An 18,559-nucleotide genomic window follows, 5' to 3' on the forward strand; every position below is an offset into this window, starting at 1 on the left:
GATGATACACATTGAGTGAGTCTGTCTCTCGAGCCCTCAATGTTAATCAACACTCTTTCCAATGCATACTTATGAGTTACAATCTACTCCCCATGTCTTCCCTTTGGCAGCTTAAATTAAGTCGCAAATTTGACGGCAAATTAACTTCAACAGGGACGGTAATATGTCACCTATACAGCAATCTGTGCCATTTCTCACCAGGGCAACACAAGTCTTGTGTATCTGAGGGGAAAATTAAATCAAATTATTTTCGTGTGAAAGTGAAATTCGAGGAAACACAAGAAAGAAGGCGTCACACGGTGGGGCCATCAGCTGTTAACAAATCCCTGTGATGACAAAACCTTGCATAATCGCCCAGTCAACCTTTATCACTGTGATCGCAGAGCTTGAGATTTAGTGCATGCTGGTATTAGCTGTGACGTACAGTCACAATACAGTTGAGGTGGGGAGGGGGGGTCACAAGCTCAGACGGTGTGTGTGTAAAAGGGGAGGTGGATGTGGAACCAACAGAGATCTCCCCACTTCATCATTGAGTAAATGGCACCACAGACGTGAGCTGCGACTTCACAGCTGCCTCATGGCGGGTGACATTGAAGCCCACGCATGAACACATCACTCATCAAAGCGAATGAGGCGTTCTTTGCTTCCGCTGCTTGTGCCGAGGAAAACAATGGCAGGCCACCCCCCACCCCCCCTTCCCCTCAAGTGCACACTTGCACACCTGGAATGTCTAGAATGAGTGGAAATGGGAATGAAAAAGAAAAGAAAAAAAAAATCCATTTGGTTTCATGCATCTCTCGCAAGAAGCTTAACAGACTGTGACCTTCCACTGCTTCCTAATGGGGAGGAAACGGCAAGACCCCGGTGCCATAAAAACGGCTCAGAGTGGGTGCCAACAGTGGTTCTGCAATTAACCTGTCTTAAAACAAACAAGAGGCTTTTGCTTTAACAACAGGCGCATACTTGAGAGGGTTGATTTCTGCAGCATGCAACTCAAAGGCCCACCAGGGTTCAGGTTTTAATCGGTCATTAGCATGCTCATTTCAGGCACAGCTGCGCCAAGATCTATGCAACTACAAGCTCACTCAAATGTGATCAAAAAACCAAAACAGAAAAAGTCAAAGCGCTCATGTAGATCCCAGGCACCACGTCCATTCACGGACAAAGAATATTTGTCTTAACACGAAATCATAAAGTGTGAGAAGAATGTAAGTGAAAACAGAGAGCAACAGTAAAATTGTGAATGCCCTCTTTTAGCGTCTAAGCACATCCTCCTGAAAGTTCAGTCGCATAGTTTGCACACAAAAGCTCCACTCTTTCTCCTTAACTGTCCTCTTTGCTCTAAGTGGTACCAGACGTAGGCATTTCTTCATTTAGCCCATTCAAATAGAGGCAAGCTGCTGTTCTTTATTTATTTAACAAAACGAGCTGTAAAAGCCAAACATTAGGTCATGGAATATTTTCACCCCAAGAAATAAGTCAATGCCTTCAATGAGACATCAAACCCAGTTTAAGTATTCCCCTGCAAAATATGAGCTGGTGAGGACCTTTTTCGAAGTCAAGTAGTGCTGTGGGATTTTTCTGTTTTTTAAATACAACTTTCAACAGTGTGGTGCACATGCGTTTCCAATTAAGAGTTCAGAGCCAACATCCAAGTCTGGGCCCCATTCACCCCTTCCACGACTGACCAAGTCTGAGGAAATGTTAAACAGGCATCATAACCATAACAGAGACGCCAGATTTTTCAAAAAGCCTTTACTTTCTAAACAATAATTAAGACATCAGGGTGAATTGATGATGCAGACTGCAAACATCACACAAAATCTAAATACAGAGAAGGGAACATACTCAATCATAACTTTTTGTGACACATTCACAGCTAGGGCACTTACACAAAGCAATTTTTCCCTTTGGTGGATGGGTACAAAGCCTGCTTACAGCGCAAAGAAATAAAATATGTCAATGGTGTTGATTTGTGAGGATCATAATGAGAATGCACGGTTTACACGAGGCACTCAGAGTAGGATCTACTTCCCTGGCAGCAGCAATAACTCCCTATGAACCTGTCTCTGCTCAGACTTCAATCTCAGGGCCCCAAGGAGCTGTTGGAGGACTTTGATGTTCTGTCTAAATGAATTGACTGTGCTCCTTGATACAGCCCTCCAGTCAACTGACTCCCCCCACCGATTCTGTCACCTGTGATAAACACCATGCGTGCTCAGTGGTACCAAATTCCAGATCACATGCTCAGAGAGGCCACAGCCCCCCCCCCCCTTCAACTTTGTAAATGACTGAAAAAAAATATGATTGTGGTTTCCCGCCGCGCCCTATCTGAGCAGTAGCCCTTTGATGTGTGAGGCTGTATGTGAGCATGCAACGCTGGGCTGGTTTTTGTTACCTTACAGCCTCGCAACATCCACTAGGTGAGCCTTTATGTCAGATGCCCCTTCAGGGCATGGTGTTTGTTAGAGCCTGGGCAAAGACAACAACCTCTAACCTACTTCTATCATTGCACTTTTTTTCCTGTAGAATCAGAGCCAGAGAGCTCTGCATACAAGCTTGTAACTTCGCTGACTTGATCCAAACAACAACTACAGCTTATAGAGGAGTACTGGTGCACAGCTAAGGAAGTACAAATGTGTTGATTCATCTACCTCGGGACTTCTAGTTTGTCTTGATGTGTGCTTTGAATATGGATATGTAACGACAGGAGCAATAATGCATGAAAATTTAAAAAAAAAAAAAAAAGTAACGTCCCAGTGCTAAAGATAGCACTGAGTGCAACCAATCGACGACTAGCAAACACTGCTACGGATGATTTCGATCAAAGAGCACGGCAGAGACTGTGGTTAGAGGAAAACAATACTTATCCATCTAAGCTTCAGCTTGGTCAATTCTCATTTGACTAAATCCAATTACCATCGATTCTGTATCTTCTTAAAGCCAAGGTTTAGCTTTTCCTTGATAGTGCAGAAATCTTAACTGGGATGAAGCGGCAGTATTTAACCTATTACAGCCTCCGATGAAGCGGCTGGGTTTTGGAGGAAAGTACGAGTTCTACTGGCGAAGGCATTGATCCTCCCACACCCTGGGTTTTCCCAGCGTGTGCAGCGATTCCTGTGCAAAGCCTCTGAACACTTCTCTCTCTCCTCCAGCGGCGATGGTGCTCCTGAGCAAACCTGCCCTGGATCGAGCATCTCATTTAGTCACTGGGCCCTTTGATGTGGATTCTGTGCTGCAGTGCATATCATTCGTGTTTGAAGGTTCAGCTTCCACAATACAGCAGGGTTTGAAGTTTCACATATTGCAGGTGCTACAATGTGATAATCTGGGAGCCGGTTATGCATTATACATTTTTCATAAAAGAACACCATCACCTGAAAGTGAAATGTGGAAAAGTCAGCGCTTCAAGGTATATATTGACAGAAACTGTTTCTGAGACTTCTGGGTGTGGGACGAAAACACTCTTGTTATCTTGAGCATTTCAGAATCAGCTCGACATCTCCCCTCTGAAGGGGGTAAATATCCAAATAAACAGAGTAGAATAACATTTGACTGGGGTCTGCCATGCCATTATAAGACCAATTTAGTTGACTGAATGCCTCTCACAGGGCACAGAGGCCATGACGGCTCTTTTTCCAGGAGGGGCCAGCAATAAAAATCTCCTTCCCCATCTGATTTCACAAGAGAGTTGATACGGACCTTGGGGCAGTTCCTTCAATGTCTTCTTAAATAAAACATAATAAACTCGTGTCAATGTCTATGTCTTAAGTGAGGAAGACCAAACTAAACCCCTGGCTTTAGCTAGTCTCAATGACAAGAAAGGGGGAAGTAATCTGTTGAAAATTTTGAGATCACAATTTTCAAGGTTGTAAATGACTCAAATGGAAAAGTGAGTCCATCGTTTTTTTATATTTAAGAGAAAAAAAATCAAGTTGGCAGTTAATGTGTGTGAGTGACTGAAGTTTATGCAAACGCCTCTGATCTTGATAATTAAAGAGCGTTTGTATGGAGGTGCGCAGCTCCGCGTCTCTTTTTAAAGGATGTTTACTGTCTCCAAAGCATGGAGATGGTGGCAGCCTGAGGGCCTGCCTGCTTTCTTTTTTTCTCTCTCTCTGTATCAATCTTGTGCTAAATACACACACACACACACACACACAAACACATGCACATGTGTACAAATACCAACTCTACACACTCCACTGACATGTACAAACAAAAACCCACACACACGAAGGAGTCGGCGCTTTCACAAACATCAGCCTCTCAATTAGCTTCTGCACTCATTTCTCTTTGGAGGAGAATTATTTTTCAGCTGGATGCCTTTTCTTTGTTTATTGTGAGCAGACCAAAGCCTTATCAGCAGCTAATCACTGCATGTCAAATTCACAGACTTACTGCAGTCACTTAAAAAAAAAAAGAGATCTAGAGAATAATCTTCTCAAGTTCTGATTGCCATTTTAGATTTGGACAATCACCAATTTCTTTTAGATGCTCAAATCTGTCTAATAGCAAGGGAGAAGATCAGCATTTGTTTGATATAATTTGTTGTGACATGTTAATTGCATCTACTTGTAATTCTCTCTAATTGATGTTTGATATGTCTCAGGAAATTAGGCCAACTAGATAACACTGCAAATATTATGAATCCTTCCCGCCTTTCTCTCTCCGTGGCAGGTCTGATGAATTCACAACACCTAAAACTGTAATGTGTCAACTTGCTGTGGAGCTATGCTGTGTATTCCCAGGGCTGCCAGGCTGACAAATCTAAGGTTACAAGCATACAACTGTATATTCAAAACACATTCAGGCACACTGCACAGGGCCAGAGAGGACTAACCTGAGCAATTTTCACTGAGTTCTGAGTTGAGCCACCAGCATGGTATTCAACGTTGTTCCTCTTGACAATTTCTTGAAACCTGAAATAAAGACAAGGACAAGAATTGTTACAAAAGACAATGTTTGAGATAAAAGAGAAAACTTTACCAGACTGATAAAGGCTTTATGTAAACACCAAATACAACCACCTGTAATATGGGCAGATAACAGGTTTAACACCTGTCACATTTTAACATGTGTAGGACATTGTATTTCATATGCACCATAAATGATCTAACTACCTATAGTATCTATTACAAGAGGTTGCACAGGCATAGATGAAGAGCAGATAGGTAGAGGGTGTGAAAATGTCCGAGTGAAATAGCTCAACATTTAATTGGATGGACTGTTATGAAATTTGGTACAGACATTTACGGCCTCCAGAGAATTGATCCTAATGACTTTGGTGAGTCCTTGACCTTTTATCACTATCAACATGTCACAGTTTCCTCTCGACACAACACACAATAACTAAACTCCAGAGAACCAGGCTAACATAGCATGCTAAAATACTGCTGTTAGCATCACAACCTGCTATATATTAATGCTATATATTATATGCACATATTACGCACATCTTAGGGTGCTAACATAACATCTTAGGATACGTGGCATGCTAGCATGTCAGACTTAAATAATAAACTTTCACATCCTAACATGCTAATATTATGTTAGCATAAAAAACTTGGCATCTCAACAGATCATTTGCATGTTAACACATTTTCAGTGTCTCAAAGGACTGTATGCAGTTTGAAAGAGGTCGCTTACAGCTGCAAACTATCACCAGACTTTGCACTTCTTTACTCTGCAGAGCTTATTAGCCTTTTAGCTCATCTTTTGGTTTTAAATCTACTGTTTTCAAAAGCACAATGAAAGTTAGCAAGCAGTTAGCTTGTGAGCACAGTGGAGCATGCTAAACACCAGTTGGTGAAGGCCAAACTAGAGCTAAAAGCAGAGTGAGTACTAGACTTACATTCATCAGGTAGACACAGACACAACTAAATGAATGCTAACATCTGTTTGACATAGTAAGATTAGCACCGTAAGTAAATATTGTATTTCCAGGGTAAGAATCAGAGCTAGTTTTTCTTTTGTAATGAGCACATGGTACGGCAAAAGACTTGTTTTGTTTTTTAGTTTAGTTTCCCTCCACAGCCCTGGCAGATAAACTCAGTATTAATTATTCATTACATAATACAATTGAACTATTTTAACCGCTTATTTTATCTGTTTGTCTAACTGCTCACTTGCAATCTAATTTCCTGTACTCCTAACCACAAGATACAATGTTTTGATGTAAATAAGCTTTAAAGAAGACAATATGTCCACATATATAATGAACTTGAAAGTGAAAAACGCTTTTTTTTTGTTTTGTTTTTACTGTCCTTCAAGGGTGACATTCCACAGAAGGAAAACAGGCAGAAATAAAAGAAGCAAGCATCTGCTTGCTGGGATACTTGACCACAAATGTTGCAGGAGTTGAAAAGAGGCAGTTAGGGTCTAAATGTCAGCTTGATAAAAGCGAATAAGTAACATTGTCCGCACATGGTTGTAGTTAGCCATACAATATTAAAGCAAGATGAGAGGTGAAAATCATTTCTGAGGAACCTGAACTGCGCCCTCAAAGGGATGCGTGAAATAAAAGAAACTATTCATCTTTGACTTTGTAGAGACAGGCCACTATTTTGTATTTTATAAGTAAAGTTTTCAGGGCAATTAGAAAAATAAGGTTTACAATTTCCTTGTGTAGAAAAATCTCATAGCCAGATAACTTGTTTAGAGAGAGACCATATCTGACTTAATGTTTGATGTCTGAACCATACAGCAAAGTTTGGAAATGACTGTAACAGACTAAACACAGTGAGTCAAGAAAACAGACATGACATCGGGGAATGGGGAGTAAACAATTGCTGAGTTTTCAAACACAAACCACAGGAACACTCTTGGGTCTACAGTGAAATACTGAAGGCTGTTCTATCATTTTAGTATTTTCCCCATCATGCTGCCATTTCAAACATCAACAGCTTCAATGCTTATGCGTAACGTGATGCAAAATTGGGCTATGGCGGAAGATAGAGTCTTTATCTGGGGAGCTGCGAACATGAATAATGTGTATTCTCCACGTTGTTCACACAAACAGCCTCCCAGGGGGCTGGCTACATAAACGTGTCCACTCTGCTAAGGAAATTGACCTAACTGCAGTCAAGATGATTCGACACATTAGGAGGTCCTTGGCTTTTTTTTCTCAGCTGTAAATTGAAGACTGTCCATTTGTAAGTGTATTTACATCAGGGAAAAAAATCCAATGACATGGTAAATAGTTCAAGGTGTACCATACCCTTCCTACTGGCGTTATGTGTAATTCCACCCTTAAATTAACTGAGTAAGAGGGCTTGTTGAGAAAATGCTTGCGTGTAATCCCAAGGAGCCCTGGTTATGTAAAGGCTCTGCTGCACAGTGCCAATGCATTCCCTTTTTAGGATTAAAAAAACAGTTTCAGGGGAGGTCAAAGGTTGCATGTTTAGGGTTAGCATGCTTGAATTTGCAGACTGAACCTAGAAATGTCTTACATCTGTTGCACATACTCGCTGCAGACAAGAGTAATCTGTATGCAAAATGCATCATGGCTTACCAACATATGTCAGCCAGAGGTGTTTAATACTTGAGCACAACCTGGTTTAACTCGGCATGGCCGAATTTTGAGCAAGTGTGAAAGTAACCTTTACTGCTTCAAAGAAAGTCTGCATATCATGTCTCAAGGCAAGGGGTCTACCCAGGGCAGAATGTTCCTAATAAAGAAAAAAAAACTTTCCATGCAAGTGGAAAATATGCTAACCGGGAAAAAACTCCTTCCTGAGACACCTGTTATGACTCCTTGACAAAGGAAGAATTTGAGCACTGTGGGTGTTTATAACATGAAGGCAGCCGAGGGACTCCAGAACCCATTTCAAATAGACACACAGCTACTGAGGATTTCAGCTTTTTTTTTTTTTTTCCCTTCCCTAGAAGTATTTGCTCCACCTTTCAGTGCAGACAGCATGGGGCCCTGCTCCTGGACGCCTCGAAAATCCCATCCGAAAAGGAGCAGCTGCCTCGAGACCTTTACACCCTCAAACATCATGTGATCCCATAGTAGTGACACCGTAAACGGCCCCCTTGGCCATTTAGGGAGAGAAAATCCCTTTCCATCTACTGCAGTCTAAGCTCACTCAGTGATGGGAGGGAGCAGAGGAAAAGAAATTGTTTTGAACAAAATGTCCTCAGCCAGTAACCTCTGCTTTTAAAACCCTCTGGTGTTGTTCAGTGGAAGAGCAATTCCAACTATGCAATGCATTCCACTAATGTATGGACAGACTGTGTTATATAACATGTGCTTTACAAGAGACTGCCCCTGACACTCTGGTTAAATACCACTCTTAACTAAAGGCACTATGCTATTTTTCAATTTCATACCTTCCAATTTGAGACTAATAGAGGCACTTATTTATTCAGCTTAAATCAAATCATATTCAAATTAGGGGAATTAGGCTACTGAATGCAATATTTGTATTCAGAGGATATGAGAGTCCTCCTCAAAAACTAATACCTCTACATCTCCCCGGCTTAACACATTCAGATTGTTAGGGCAGATCACACAAGTCAGGAACATCGTGTTGTTTACATTCCTGGAGATGGAGCCCCCACCGTTGATTCCCATCAAGGGAAATATGAGAGCTTCCAAAGTACTATGAGTGTTCTCTGCCCCGAGTGACTCATGAGTTCCTCTCTCACCTCCCCAAAAAACAAGCCAAGTAGATTATTTACATGAGGCAATAATTCAAGACTTGCTCCTTTAAGTCTCTTACATGGAGGGCAAGGCGAGCCCATTTACCCAATCCCTCTTCATTCGCCTTTGATGTTAGCCTATCTCGATAAGACCGGATGAGTGCCCTAAAATCCTCGTCGAGTGATTTCACAGGAAGAACAAGTCTCTGTTAATCAATGGCTAGATTGGATCTGGATCCTCAGGAGTGGTCCGCCTGAAAGTCCTCCCAAGTGTTTGAGTGCACACCAGGGTAATTCATCGCTAATGATCACCGCGGCACCCACTCTCCTACGCGCCATTCGTCCTTATTTAATTGCCTCGTTCACGTTTAAACAGCTTACAAATCACAAGGACAGGCAGGGAAACATGATCAAACGGCCCCTATCGCTAATCAGGGGAGGGTAAGGGAAGAAGTGAGAGGACTGGGGCTTCTTTGCTGCTCTCCTTGGGGATTAGGAAGGAGGAGGGTTGTACAGGAACAGTAAATTATCTCCGCTTCAGCTCTAGCAGCCAGGTACATTTAAACAGGCAGATCCATCTTTCTCTCTCTCTGACAGAAGCAGAGAGGGGGCAATACAGCTAAAAGGCTTCAGTAATCCCAGTTTCAACACAGGCATCTGGAGTGGAGACAGGTTCCACCACTGATTAGATTCCCCAATCAGTGTGTGCATCCTACACCAGCCTTCCTTGGTAGTCTGGAGGCAGTACAAGTCCTGATGCACAGTAATTGTTTCCATAGGTCAGGCAGAGGAAAAACAGCTCAGGGACGTGATGAAAGGGAGATGGAAAGGGTGAGGAATATTGTTGTTTTTCCCCCCAATTAAATTGTTTGTCAAACCCTTCACAAAGGGTTACGCAGTTTATCTGTTTAAAATCAATACGCTCGTCTCAGTGTGAACGCTTGTCCCGACACAAGACAGGCCCATTAATTATTCTGTTCTGCACGCTATCGCTGGGCTGCTCAAGGTTGAGTCTTATCTTTTCTTATTTCAAATCAATAATTATCTTCTACCGTGCTCGCGCTCCCCCTCAGAAATAGATGTGCTTTTCATTCAATGCCTGTAGAGTCACTCTCTCTCTCTCTCTCTTTGTAGCAACCGGTGAGGAACGCAGAATGAATAGGACATTCTTATCAGTGGAACATTAGGGCAGGATGGGAATAGATGGCAAAGAATGAGGCGCAAAAAAGTACTGAACACAAATGAGTCATGATTCAAACAGCGAGCGAGGCCTTGTTCCCGTCCTCTGACATCTTCTAATAGACTACAGTAAGGGATGAATGTTGATTTGCACAAAAGCATTACGATATCACCATCGTTCAGGTATCTCAATCCATTTGGGTAAATCCCTATTCAGCTGAGCTTCGAGTCCCTGGGCGCAAAAAAAAAAACCACCATGACTCTTTACAGTGAGCCTTTTGACGTTACAGACTGGATGCACAATTAATGACTGCACAATTACATGGTCATAATGGGTGAGTAATTGCATTAGAATGTAGAAACAACAAATGTGCATCCCTTTAATAATCGGCCGATCCAGCAGCGGCAGCAGCCCATTTGTTGGCATTAACCGAGGACTGCTGTTTGTACTTAATTAGGCTGCACTCAAGGATTAGGCGGCGGGGGCAAAATCTGGTCATGGAGGATGAGTTCATATTATTTCCTCTAAAATGTCACAGGTTTTTGGCTTCGCGCTGCAGAGGGTGGCGTTGTTTGTCACACTGTACTAGTGTGGATGTGAGAGAGGGAGTGTGAGAGTGTGTGTGTGTGCGTGAGGATATGAAAGAGAGAGAGGGACACATTGAGGGAGAGAGTGGGAAGAGGGAGTGTGTAAGCAAGGATGGGGCTTCTGGTGTTCTCTTGAGGATTGAGATTTGAAGCCGGAGCACAAAGCCTTTGAGACATTCCCCTTATCTTGGAGGTTGATACCAGGATCTTGGTGATTCAGAGCGCTCCGTGTGAATAATTCCACCAACACCCCCTACTGCGGGGACCATATGGCCCAGTGTGAACTTTAAACACAGGGGGAGTGTTGGTGCTCACCACCGAGGCCTCCCATCTCTACCCCCGTGCAGGCTACTTGTAGAGAAATCATCAGCACAGACAGTGTACTAACTAGCCTACATGTATAAGGGCTGATGCCATCAGTGGCTTTTTCCTGTGTGGCTGCTGGGGAACAACTAAAAATAGCCCAGAGCATGCTTTTCTGAACTGAACATGCTGTATGTACTGGCTGAGACACCCACATTTTAATTATAAAATGCTCTTTAAAAGGGGGAGTTGAAGGGAGAGGAGGGGGGACGCCCACATGCACAGAGATGTGGATTATGTTTGTTCCACTCCCTTTGACTTGTGATGTTTCCTTCTGGCACCACCTGCTGGTAGCCGCCTTCAACACGACAGAGGCATTTGCAGCTCCAGCGAGGCCGAGCCTTAATTATGATTGCATCAGCCATCTCTCATGATGCAGCATGTATGCTTTAAATGCAGAGCAATCACCCTGCATCACAGCACGTTCACCTATAACATCAAAAAAAAAAAAAAAAAACAGAGAGAGATATTTTTCCCCTTTCAATTATTTGAAAAGTTTTCTTGTTTTATAATTCAAAAGGTCTAGATCCACATTTCTTACAGTTGAGTACAGCTCTGGTGAGCATGTCAGATTTATGCAAGCGCCCCAGATGGTTGGATTCATGCGTATCAATAAAACATCAACAGCAGCGCGGTTGGCGGCTGAACATGTTTCTGATGTCTCAATTACCAGTTGAGTGCCATTAATCTCTGCTCTCTCTCTTTGGCTCAGAGGTCGGCTGATGGATGCAGGCCCGTGACCTTTGCCCTCAGCGGCTGGGGGAGCCGGTTGTTCTGACCCCCAGCGGGACTGCGGAGGTGAGTTTAAGTACTGTAGTACAGCTCTCAGCCTCAGCAACAGACAAGGGAGCTGGGAAGTTTTAAAAAAAAAAAAAGGGAGGGGGGGGGGGGGGGGGGGGTGGTGGTGGTAGTAATGTGTCTACACACTCAGTCAAGCATGAGTGCATCCAGTGAAGTGGCACCATGGCAAGCACATGCAGCTTCTGCACGCATGCTTGCATGTGAGCACACACAAACACAAACACACACACACACACACACACACACACACAAGGAGGAGTGTTTCTCCTCCTGACACACCAGGATAGCGCAGCCGGGGGTTTGTAGCATTCACGATTCACTTCGTTATATATTAAAAACATAAAAATTAAAAAAAATAAAAAGAGAGGGGTAGAGTCAAGTGTGTTTACAGAGCAGAATCTATCACACACACACCCAGGAGCCAGAGTGTTTAGCATGTACTCAGTGAGAGGGGCCTTTGTTGTTTTCCTCCCAGTAAGCAGATTGAGCTGCACGGCAGCAGCAGGGGTGTGTAAGATGTACACAGACAGCAGGGTGTGTGAGTGGAGAGGCACCTCCACTGATCTCCTGTGTCGTGTGATGATGTGTGTGTGATGTGTGTCTCAATCCAGCGCTGATCCCCCTGAGTCAGCCCTGTCAGTGATATGAGCCTCCCTCTTTCTCCCTCTCTCTCTATCTCTCTCTCTCTCTCTCTCTCTCTCTCTCTCTCTGTCCCTCTCTCTGTCCCTCTCTCTCTCCCTCTTTCTCCCTTTCCTTCGCCATCCGGAATGCTAATAACAGCCAGCCACTAACGCTGCAGCCCTGAATTATTCATGCAGCAGAGGGTCACACGGCATAATGAGGAGTTTACTCTCATTCTGGATGCGATTGTGACGCTGCTAATCTGCATTTAGCATAGAGAAAGAGAGAAAAGGAGGGAGGCGTTGGGGGGGTAAGAGAAAGGGAGAGGGAGAGGGAGGAGGAGGAGGAGGATGAGCACTGATGAACTTAATTGCTGTGAGCAAACAACCTCTGAAAAGAGTCATGCCATCATCCAGAGATGAGAAAGTAAACAATTAATTATCATCGGACAGAGGGAGTCATAAAACAAATGTTTGAGCGAGAGTAATATTCAGGAGCCAGCTGATCTCCCCCCCCCCCCCCCCCTCAGAGGTGACAATACACTTACAATAACAATGACTCTCTCATTTGACACTAATAATCATTAGCCTTAATATGATATGGTTAGCAAGCCCAAGAGGGTTTGTGTGGATGGTATATTATGAAATGCAGCGCGTTCTGCAAAACATGTAATGCCTGGTTATCCTGAAATGAAATGTCTATTTGCCCACATTATAATCTCCTGCAGAAGGAGGCGTGTTTTCATTATGTTGACATGTTGTTTCCTATGGAGACTCCTTCAGATAAAAACAGCAGGCTACTGTTGCCCCCTGGTGGCCACGGGTGATACACACCCTTCTCACTGCTAATCAAAAACTGACTGTGGAAATTCACCACTAGAAAAGTGACAAGTCAAAATAACATATCATCGGTATTTTGAAGGCCAGCGATCAAAAATAAAAGGCAACAGCATAAACTAAAAGAGACAACGCTGATGAGTAACACAACTTCACACCATTATCTTATGTCTGATCATGTGAGGTAAAGACAATATGTGCTCCTGAATTTTATATAAAGCCATAACAACAAATCCCCTACCCTGCATGAGCCGGACTCATTTCACTTAAACATTTCAAGCCACATGATGGCAGCAGTGACAACAAAAAGTGAGGAAAAACCTATATGACAATATTGCAAAACTACACGTCAAAGAAGGAAGTTACAGACAGTGCTTTGGTTAATTGGTTCACTCATACACTGATTTCGAAACACTGGAGTTCTCTGAAAAGCCAACATCCTCTGACAACAACCCGTGCAACTGCAGCCCACTAACTTCACTACATATCATCTAAATAAAAGCACTTTGAGTACAACACATGGGCGTTTACACTGACATGACTCACCAACCACCACACTGTAGTAGGGAGAAGCAGCAGCTGCCTTATAGGAGAGTGATGAGGTCATGGGTTTGTGATTCTAGCAGTGCATGAGATTGAACTGCATGATTTATGAACTGAATTTGGTTGGAGGTTGGTTGCATACACGGGGAGAGAGAGAGTGGTTTGAAATGCAACAAAAGTCTAGGGGCCGGAAATGAAACAGCAACATTGCGGTTATATGGTATGTGTCTGAACCACTAGGCAACCAGGACAACCAGGAAGTTTGTGTTTATTCAGCAGAGCAGATCCTGCCTTAGTTTTCATCACAGGATAAGGCTGGTGTCTTTCCAGAATTGTCTGATTGTCAACAAACCCCATGAAAAAAAAAACTAAATCAGCTTTGTGTTAGACTCCTAATACTGTCTGATTTCCCTGCCCTGTGTGTGGCAGTCAAACCATAACCTAATGTAAATCTACAGTAAAGTATCATAGTTTTTAGCAAATGCTACTCAAACAAGAGCAAATTGTGCATTTTTGAGGAGCTGTGGATTAATACACGTTTGATGTGCCTGAGAATATTTACAGCAGCAGGACGTGCATGTGGGATTGATCCAAAACCTCTATTTTATCTTCATCTGTCGTAATGAAGGAACATATCCCCCAGAGAAGAAATAAAATATATCAATGTTGTTTTGTTTGTTGATGACAAGAAAGTACAGAATATATCCAGTGTTATCCTTTATAGCTGAAACTAATGACTATTGATGAACAATTAACTGCATCTCTTGATTATTTCTTCAATCTCCCAATTAATAAAGAAATACTTTTTTTTTATTATCTATGAATCTGATGTTTTTTTACTCAAGTAAAAATCTAAGGAAATGCAGGAAAAATGTCCATCACAATTTCACAGAATCCCAGTTGTCTTTAAATTTCTTGTTTTGTCTGACCCCAAGTCCAAAACTCAAGATATAAAATTTTCTATCATTATTTACTGAGAAAGCCAGCAAATATTCACATGTGAGAAATAATAACCACATTTTTTTTTTGGCACATTTTCTAACTTAAACAATTATTCAATTATGCAAATGAATGACAATTACTTTTTGATGGTCAATTAATGGCTTCATTATTCAATTTATAATAATATGAGAAAGAGACAAGAGGCGAGTCCTCATATTTGAGAATCTGTGACCAGCCAATGTTTGGAACTTTTGATAAATGACAAACAAGTTTCCACGTTTGAAACTGAGTGAGAAGGCATCAGAAGTCACAGCTGAGATCATTGAGGGAAAAAAAAACCATTAAGTCCCCAGCCAGTACTAACAGGGATGTTGATGGTTTCTACTGTACAGCAGGCAATTTCTCAGCCACAACAGGATTATATGGGCTCTGCTGTGACTAGATAATTGAATTAAGGCATGGCCACAGTGCACTGCATCCAATGATCTCTCTCCCACCAGGGTGATGGGGGGAAAGAAATGAATCATGTTACACTCTGTAGATTCAGAAGCACAACAACAGTGTTAGCTGGCTAGCCTTGTAAGTCTATTGTGGTCTTTTTAGTAATGATGTTATTTGTCACAACACCTCAGCCAAGTTCCTCTTCATCCATGGCCCGGTGACCTTGTGGATGACCTTTTTGTACGTCACACACCGAATTCCTTTGGGTGTCACTGACCACACAATGTTACTAAGAATACCGCAGCTCATATCTCAGCATCTAAAAGCTACATTTCTTCATAATCTGCACTGCAACAGTAATATGAACTGATAACGTGATTATAAAAAAAATACCACATGTACATTCAGATGTAAACTGATGGATGTGATGGTGAGTATGCTGCTGTGTGTGGTATTGGAGGGGACATGCATTGAAATGCATTGTGCTGGGAATTAACCACCACAGCCGCATGTTAATCCTGCCCTGACCTTGTGCAGAATGTGGAGGGAACGGTGTCTGCGGGGCTAAAGATAACACCGCTGCCTTTGTGCTGGAGGAGAACAACACTGCTGATGATGCTGCTTTGTGCCGCTGCTGCCGCCCAAGGTCACATGTGTCCCTTTGTCAAGTAACAAGACCTGACAAGGTAGCCTATTGTAAGGTACAGACGATCTGATGCACTGATCTGTCTCTGTGCATCACTCTAGTGCTTTTTTGATTTTAACAATTACTGGGGTTGTGATTTCCTTAGAATTGATGCATGAGACACTACAACAGAATTTACTCCCTTCTCAAGCCTGAAATATGAAATCATTAATCAGAGCCCAAGCCTTCACTGAAGCTGCATAATCCTCTAAAACTGTCATTCCAACAAGAGAAAATGATGAATCTGCATCTGCGTCCAGATCTGCATCAAACTACGAGCAGTGACAGAAAACCATACAGATGCAAATATCAACACTTTCAAAAATATATGTAATGAATGAAATTTAAAAGCTATATTACATTTTATTACACACTTAAATCAATAATTTAATATTAGTTAGTAAAGTTAGTAGTTAGTAAAAGTAGATATAAACAAGACCATGTGTCTCTATCCATCTATTGCTATTATTATGACTTTTTACACATATTTTTTAACATGATTTTTTTTTTTACAGTAGCTTAAGAAATAATTTCATATAATGAAAACAATGCCAGTGGTTTTGCCATCGTAAACACCAGCTGATGCAGTTACTGGGCACTGGGCCACTGCTGCTGACTCAAAGTGTAAAGATGCATGGATGTGACCAGAAGGTCGTGGTCTCAATCTGAACACCAGCAGGATGAACTTCAGTTTGGGAAATGAAAAAGCAGCAGTTGCTCCTCCCTCAACACCACTGCACAGGTGCCCTCCCAGCCCCACAGTGGCCATCAGATAAGAGCGTGGTTATCTTACATCCAACAGATATGACTGGTTGTACTGGGCAGCCGCGAGGTGTGAATGTGTGAGTGTGGAGCAATAAATCCCTTTAAAGGAGCATTTGTGCTCAGTGAATCAACCATTAAATAACACATACAGTATCTTATAAGCTCCATCATTGAACAGTGAAGTCATGAGTGAGTAACTGCCTGACTGATCCACCAAGGATGTTTTCTATCCTGTTGTTTGTCTTGTCTGTTACTCAGCAGGATCCCTTCAAATTCCATTGGTATCTGGTGGAAAGTGTGGCCATAAAACCATGAAACTATTGATTTTTGGTGCAAAGCTAAAACCAGGATTTTTTGGAAATGGTTTTCTATTTTCTCATGAACTGTTGTGCATGTGGCCGTGTACAGGACGCAATGTAAAACTGCGGCAGATTCAAGCGCCAGAAAGTTGTGTTTTTGTACCAATGTACCCAAGTAATTCATTGTTCAATCACGATTTTCAAACATTCTCACACTCATTTAGAGTATGCAAGCATATAAGATGTGTGACTTACTCACAAATATGAACATTTTTAATCCTTGAAAGTTCAAAAGAAAACTCAAAACACCTCCCTCTCAGCATCATCTTACTTACAGAAGGTGTACTTTTTATGTCTGCGCTGAGATTAACACAGACAAATTCCCTGAGAAGACACCATCTGCACTCTATCAAACAAAGGGAGTAGGGCGTTGTAAGGGCAGTCAGTAACCAAGGCATGGTCCGGTTTTGGCGTGAATTAGCCTTCATGCTGTTTTCAGTGTTTGTTTACCTTCAGGTGCATTTTAAGAAGAGTGAGGCGCAAAGTTCAGCCACACACAGCCACGTTTTCGAGGAAGGCTATAGCATTACTGGCTGGCATCTGCCTAAAATATGAGGGAGGGAGTGTCTGAAAAAGGAACCTGCATGCTGAGCAAAACCTAAGCCTAGACTAAATTTATCATTTTATTTAAATGCCTAGTGTCAGTCCCATAGCATGCAGGTAAAATATCTTTGTGAATCTACTATTTAGCCTGAAGCAGAAGTAAATCCATCCAGAGACATCTTGGTTTAGTTTGGCACAAATTGAGTGTAGGAAAAATGTGGGCGTGTCAAGTTCTGAGGCTCCCAGTTACAGAGGTCTGATTTATGACTCGGCTATTTTGAGCACAGCATACAGTGTCAAGATGGTAGTAGTGGGTATAGATGACCAGTGTAGCCCATATTTGGTTCCACGTAATTTTAACACTTCGCGTTACGCTACGGAAGCATGTGGTGTTCCAGTGAAGTTCAGACTCACAAGGCCTTGTGTTTGTCTTCCGCGAGGATCTGGTCATTAGGCTTCAGTCCAAACCTTTTAGGAAAGAATAAAAAAAATAAAAACTGTGAGTGTGGGACGGTCAGATAAGACACAAAAATGTGAAGATATCAGTGGGAACAAATATCCTGCTTTGACTTACTTGTCAAGGAAATCTTTGTCCACAACAGCTGAAATGTCGAGCAAGGGATTTCCCATCCCAAAAAGTGTGTTTTCACTGCAGGGAGACAGAAACATATTGTATCATGCAGACTCCCACACACCAGACGAAACAAACGATCTGCTGTGATGCAGACAATCATCTGTTTCTGATTTCGCTGGATTTAATCACTGAAACGTTGATGAGAGACGATCCCTTTTTTCACATGTGTGAGAAAGTAAAGTGAAAAAACATGAATGAATATGTACATGAGCTTATAACAGACTTTGGGAGAGATCACTCTTCAGCTTCTACTAAGAAATATGAAAATTGCCAGTGACAGAGTTTCTTTTTTTTCCTCCATTCAGATGGAGACTAGAAAAAAAAAAAAAGAAAAGCAGGCACGTTGGTACATCGGATTTATTCCCTGAACAACTCATACACAGGCATGTGAAGCCTGTGTGTCGTTTAAACTCTTTAGAATAATGCATGTCTCAAAGAAGGAAAAAATCTAATTCTGTTTTAGTTTTAAATTTAGCATTTTTCCACCATGAAGATATTTTCAGCAACGAGATATCGTAGTGGTCAAAGTCTACTCCTGACAGCAGAGTCTTCATAACAGGTTACCCAACTTTCAGAAAACACAGGACACAGATGCAGTGACTGTCTCCTTCAGATC

General features: G+C 42.2%; 1 protein-coding gene across 3 annotated transcripts in view; it reads right to left on the reverse strand.

Moving 5' to 3' along the window:
- Positions 1-18,559, reverse strand: part of LOC139608237 (adenosine kinase-like) — a 101,142-nt gene that overhangs the window by 80,405 nt on the left and 2,178 nt on the right. For all 3 annotated transcript variants that reach the window (XM_071461742.1, XM_071461744.1, XM_071461743.1), the window contains exons 2-4: positions 17,884-17,958; positions 17,724-17,777; positions 4,841-4,919 (exon numbers count right to left, since the gene is read on the reverse strand). In XM_071461742.1, the coding sequence (XP_071317843.1) occupies positions 4,841-4,919; positions 17,724-17,777; positions 17,884-17,958 (208 nt within the window). The remainder of the gene's footprint in view (positions 1-4,840; positions 4,920-17,723; positions 17,778-17,883; positions 17,959-18,559) is intronic.

Source organism: Trachinotus anak, unplaced genomic scaffold (assembly GCF_046630095.1).
Source record: "Trachinotus anak isolate AG129_WGS33_773 ecotype Australia unplaced genomic scaffold, CSIRO_AGI_Tana_v1 ptg000025l, whole genome shotgun sequence".
Lineage (NCBI taxonomy): Eukaryota > Metazoa > Chordata > Actinopteri > Carangiformes > Carangidae > Trachinotus > Trachinotus anak.